Source organism: Protobothrops mucrosquamatus, unplaced genomic scaffold, assembly GCF_001527695.2.
Source record: "Protobothrops mucrosquamatus isolate PMUCROS unplaced genomic scaffold, P.Mucros_1.0 scaffold1451, whole genome shotgun sequence".
NCBI lineage: Eukaryota > Metazoa > Chordata > Lepidosauria > Squamata > Viperidae > Protobothrops > Protobothrops mucrosquamatus.
The window spans coordinates 85,720-91,254 of record NW_015387630.1 but is presented as its reverse complement, the minus strand read 5'-3'; the positions used below and the strand labels follow the sequence as shown (position 1 = coordinate 91,254).

The 5,535-nt window shown below is 37.7% G+C and overlaps 1 protein-coding gene across 1 annotated transcript in view; it reads right to left on the bottom strand.

The window, feature by feature from the left end:
• Positions 1-626: 626 nt before the first annotated feature.
• Positions 627-5,535, bottom strand: part of LOC107292928 (cytoplasmic polyadenylation element-binding protein 2-like) — a 73,133-nt gene continuing 68,224 nt past the window's right edge. Inside the window, exons 5-6 of the mRNA XM_015822053.1 lie at positions 1,147-1,328; positions 627-854 (exon numbers count right to left, since the gene is read on the bottom strand). Of these exons, the coding sequence (XP_015677539.1) occupies positions 627-854; positions 1,147-1,328 (410 nt within the window). The remainder of the gene's footprint in view (positions 855-1,146; positions 1,329-5,535) is intronic.

Below are 5,535 nucleotides of genomic sequence, written 5' to 3'. Positions count from 1 at the left end.
TTTTATCCCATATTTATAGGTGGCATTACCTATAACACCTGTATAGTAGCAAAGCTAATACAGCTTGTTTAATGTTTAAAATGTTTAAAAATAACTAATAAATCAGAATATCTTGAGGTATTATTTCTTGCAAGTCAAAATGGAGAGCAAAAAAACTAACCCTATTTTTTAAAAATGATGTATACATTGAAAATAGCAACAGCAAAAGCTTTTTGTAGCAGACATATTCCCTCTTCTCTATTTTTGCTACCTTTGGTAAATTAGTGGGGTAGATGTTGAAGTTAAAAACCCATGTTTGGAAATAAGTGCATGCTTCATCCACTAACTATAGCAACAGACAGTGTGCCCCACGCAAAAAACATTCTCTCATTTAGTTTTAATTCTACATATAAAAATAAATTGGAGAAATTACATGAAAATATCAGGAAAAAAATAATAAGCCTGAGATGTAGGATTTTGGGGAAAAACAAGAGGCTTTGTAGTATTTTAGCTGCTGAAAACAGATGTAGATCTAAGAGAGCTGGGGTGAAAAACAGAAAAATGAAATTATTTCTTCTACATATCAGTATCTTCAAGCTGAGGAAGCCATCCTTCCTTCCTTCATTCCTTCCTTCCTTCCTTCCTTTTCAATTCCAGCGGAAGTGGATCTGCCGTGACCGGTCTGCCCCCTCCTTAACCAACGGCTTATGGAATTCACGCCCTGCCCGAGAGTGGATGTTTGCCCAGCAAAACTCACAGTAATACTGCAGGCAAGTAACATTGGCACAAAAAAAGGGAGCAAACTTTCCACTACATCGTGCACCCTGGCATTCATCACACATCTGGTCATCCAACACATATGGTTTTACCTCCACCTATTTAAAAAACAGACACATGAAAAAGAAATATTAATATTGAATATTTGGATTCTGGAATATTGTTTTCCCCTCCTCCTGGATAACACAGTGGAACATCCCATGAACAAATCCCACATTGGTTAGGTAATGCTACAGAGTTATGCTTCTTAATAATATTATATGTCCCTCATAATATCCTGCTTGCTCTTATAAAAAAAGGAACAGACACAATGAATAGTCAATTTTATCAATGATCGTGTTGTGTAACTTGTGAAAAGCAAACAAGCTTATTTCTTCTCTCCAAACTTACTCGTTTATCAATATCACTATGTTGAAGCTGAACAAACCGGGCACTGATGGCTGCAATGTAGCTCTGTTGATTGGAAAAAGCCACTCGTCCAGCACCTTTGGGGTATTTTAGTTCAGGATCAGTATCAATTCCTGCATAACACACTCCACCATAGAGACGGGCCATTATCATAGCCAATTCCACTACAAAGCAACAAAACACACTGGCTAAAGAAACTTTAAATAAATAAATGTATTTTAAATGGAAAAACTACTTAGAAAGTTATAATGTATTATAACTGCATGCAGTGTAGAATATCTTCTGCAATGTGATGCATTGCAGAATATCTTCTGCAATGTGATGCATTGCAGAATATCTTCTGCAATGTGATGCATTGGAATCAAATAGAGCATTAAATAAGGACTAGGAGAAGGGAATCTCCTAGTATGGGATTTTGAAAACTAATTTGTTCTATTTAGGCACCACCCAAATCTCAACTAGCACTATATAATGAAACTAAACAAAATACAAACAATAAAAATAAAAATACAGTGCAACAACAAATCAATAAGAGGCAATAAACAAAAACAGACCACAAGACTGGCTAACATCCTGCCCCCAAACAGATCCAAAATGGACTCAATCCTGGTTAGGTTAGGTCTTCAACTCTTTCCAGAACCCTATCAGGATGTGAGTGATCCAAATTATCAAGAAGCATCTCATTTCAGAGCTGTGTCAGACAAGGTCAGCTTCCTGGGTCCCAATAGATGTTTCCAAGCTAACACTGTACCAAACTTATTTTTTAATTACTGTATGAAGGTTTTTTAAATAATGATCTGTGTTCCCAGTGCTTAGTTTTTTTGGTCCTCTAATGTAAGAATTATTTCTAATGTGTTATTTCTAATGGGAACCATACAGTATCATAGCAGCTGTTACCATGTACAAAGCTAATTTTGTATATTTTGTGTAACTATAAGGTTCAGTGATGCTTGATAGCAAAACAGCTGTCCGCAAAGGAAAATGAGTATTTAACATGTACTTCATTATACAATATGATAAATCACCTTCCAGAATTGCTGGGCTTTGTGACATTGCCATCATATATGGAAAGGTGTAATGATATTACATTTTTACATTTCCATCTGCTTTTTGAAAATGCATCATCTATTTTGAAAATCAATACTGGAGCAGTATATCATTGGAAAAAACATCTTGTACATGTTTTTTCCTGAGCAAATTTAGTATTGGATTTCTAGTGATGTTCCCCTTATTGACTATCAGTTGTCCTATTTAAATTTTCCAACAATTTATAATCATGTAATCTGACTTCTTCAGTTTCTGACTCACATTTCAGTAGCAACTCATTGTTTTAACACAGAGGTCCCCAACCTTTTGGGTACCAGGGACCGGTTCTGTGGAGAGAGGTTTTTCTGCGGACTGGAGGATGCATGGTTTTGTGTGCTGCCTGCATCCCGCGGATGGGGCTTTGCTTGTTTGTGCGGACCAGTTGCTGGCATGCCGTGGCCTGGTACTGGTCCAAGGACTGGGGGTTGGGGACCCCTGCCCTAACAGATAGTTTTCAAATTTGATAATTTTTTCAAATTTGATAATTAATAATATAATAATATAATATAATATAATAATATAATAATATAATATAATATAATATAATATAATATAATATAATATAATATAATATAATATAATATAATATAATATAATATAATATAATATAATATAATATAATATAATATAATATAATAATATAATAATATAATAATATAATATAATATAATATAATATAATATAATATAATATAATATAATATAATATAATATAATATAATATAATATAATATAATATAATATAATATAATATAATATAATATAATATACCATACCATACCATACCATACCATACCATACCATACCATACCATACCATACCATACCATACAATACAATACAACTATACAGTGGTGTAATCAAATCTGTAATACAATATGACAGTATAATTTAAAATTTGTGCGACTAATTCACCTCATTCTTTTGCATTTTGTAGAATATAGTTTGATCTTCTGCCTTTTATTTGACCAAATTAAATTAGTTATTTTTCTTTGCCAGTCAATGACTTTTCAATTCTTATTGTAATAATTTGGAATAAAAACTGAATCTTGATAAAATTGGCATTTTATTGTTGATATTCTTCCGAGCCAAGACAGCTGTAGCTTTTGTATCTAAAATATCTGCTACTGTATTTTTTTAGATCAGTGAAAAATTATTTTCCACTTCTGGGAATTGAAGTCCACATATCTTAAAGTTGCTGAGGTTGGGAAACACTGTTTTAAAGTAATGCTAGGAAATAGTCTGTGATCATCCATTTAGCATAAACTTCTGTTCCTATTGCAGACAGGTGCAATTATAGGAGCACCCATTAATTAGTCGTGGTGGCACAGTGGTTAGAATGCAGTATTGCAGGCTAATTCTGCTGACTTGCCAGGGATTTGATCCTCACTGGCTCAAAGTTGACTCAGTTTTTCATCCTTCCGAAGTCGGGAAAATGAGGACCCAGATTGTTGGGGGCAATATAATGACTCTGTAAACTGCTTAGAGAAAGTTGTAAAGCACTGCAAAGTGATATATAAGTCTAAGTACTATTGCTATTGCTAAGTGCTAATTAGGCATAGTAAATTTATGCACTGATTATAATTTTGATTATACAAAAACAAATAAGTTGTAGTAAAATTGCTGTATCTCTTTATTTTCACATTTCTAACACTCCACTACTTTTACAGATATTCTCAACTTATGGCAGTTCACTTAGTGACAGTTCAAAGTCATGAACCCCCCAAAAGAACTTATGACGGTCCTGAAGTTATGAATGTTGCAGCATCATGGTAGCTGTTTGCCCTTAAAGACTGCAGAGATACTGCAACATGCCCCCTGCCTATTTCCCCCACACACACACACCGGGTCTGCACAGTCACTGGGCCTGCTTTGTTAGCCCATCCATCTGAGAAGACAGCTCAGCTGATCTTCAAAAGTTAAGTGAGTGATCGGTGATAGGGGTTTAGTGTGAAGCAGGCCCAAGTAGCTGTGAGGACCTTAAGATATCTCAGTGGGTGCGGGGAGGCCTTGGGTGGCCAGAGAGAGGTAATCTTGTTCCTGCACTAGGCCCCCCATGGAGTCCCCCCCGAGGTTTCTCATGCCCACTTAACGATCCATGCATTCAATTAACGAATGCATTGGGGAGAGGAGGGATGGGGCTGTTTCATTTAACATGATTCAATTAACGTTATTACTATAATGGGCAGGTTCCATTATGGTCATAACTTGAGAATCATCTGTATTGTATGGTAAGTGTTAAAAGCAGCGTCATGTTTTGTTTATGTGTTATGTATGGTTCAAGCTATTTGCTGAATATAGTATAAGATGATAAAGATAAAAATCTTTCTTTTGTTTATTTTAAACTAGAGTACTGGACAAATGTATATTTGATTATCTTAGTTAAAACTAGTTATTGTTTTTAATGAATTTGTGAAAACATTTAATGATTAAAGAATAAGCAGAAAATTCTAGTACAACACTCTCCAATTTGTTGTACTAGTACAGCGGTTCTCAACCTGTGGGTCGCAACCCTTTTGGGGGTCGAACGACGCTTTCACAGGGGTCGCCTAAGACCATCGGAAAATACATATTTCCAATGGTCTTAGGAACCGAGACACTAGTGAGAATTTCTGCTCAAGACTAGCTCCGCCAGCCAGCTCGGGCAGACAGGAAAGCAGCCGCCTCAGCAGCATGGCGGGGCTGCACTACCCATCGCAGAACAGCTACTGCCGCGTCGCCACAGCTATGAACCTCCTGCTCGGCGTCTTTCAGGTCCTCTTGCCTGGCTTCCGTCTGGGAGAAGCGCAGGGCCAAGGTTAAAAAAAAAGCCTGGTGAAATATTCCCGAAGGGTAGCGTCGATCTGTAGCGGGAGGTGAAGGGGGCGGGTGGGTGGGTAGGGGTCGACCAGAAGGGAACCGGGTCTGATAAGGGCGAAAGTTGAGTGAGGTTTTCCCCCTCGCCCCTCTCTCCACCTCCCTTTGTGCAGCGGTGTCTCTGGCTGCTGCCTTCCCAGTCGCCGGGAAAGGGGGAAAAAAGAGCCGTGAGCGAGTTCCCCTTTCTGCCTCGTTGCTTAAAACTTTTTTTTTAAAAATGACCACTCGTTCAGAACTCCTCGGGGCTTGTTTGCACGAGCTTGTGGCAGATCAGTAAATAAAGGGGTGGGGGAGCCAAACCATCCAAGGCGTTTGCACCCTGAACGTGTGGATGCTGCTTTCATGACTTGCCACCACCGCCCCCTCTCTTCCCACCCTGCTCTCTGGCAATGCGCTGCTGCTGCTGCTGGTTGAGCTGAGCTGAGCTGCGG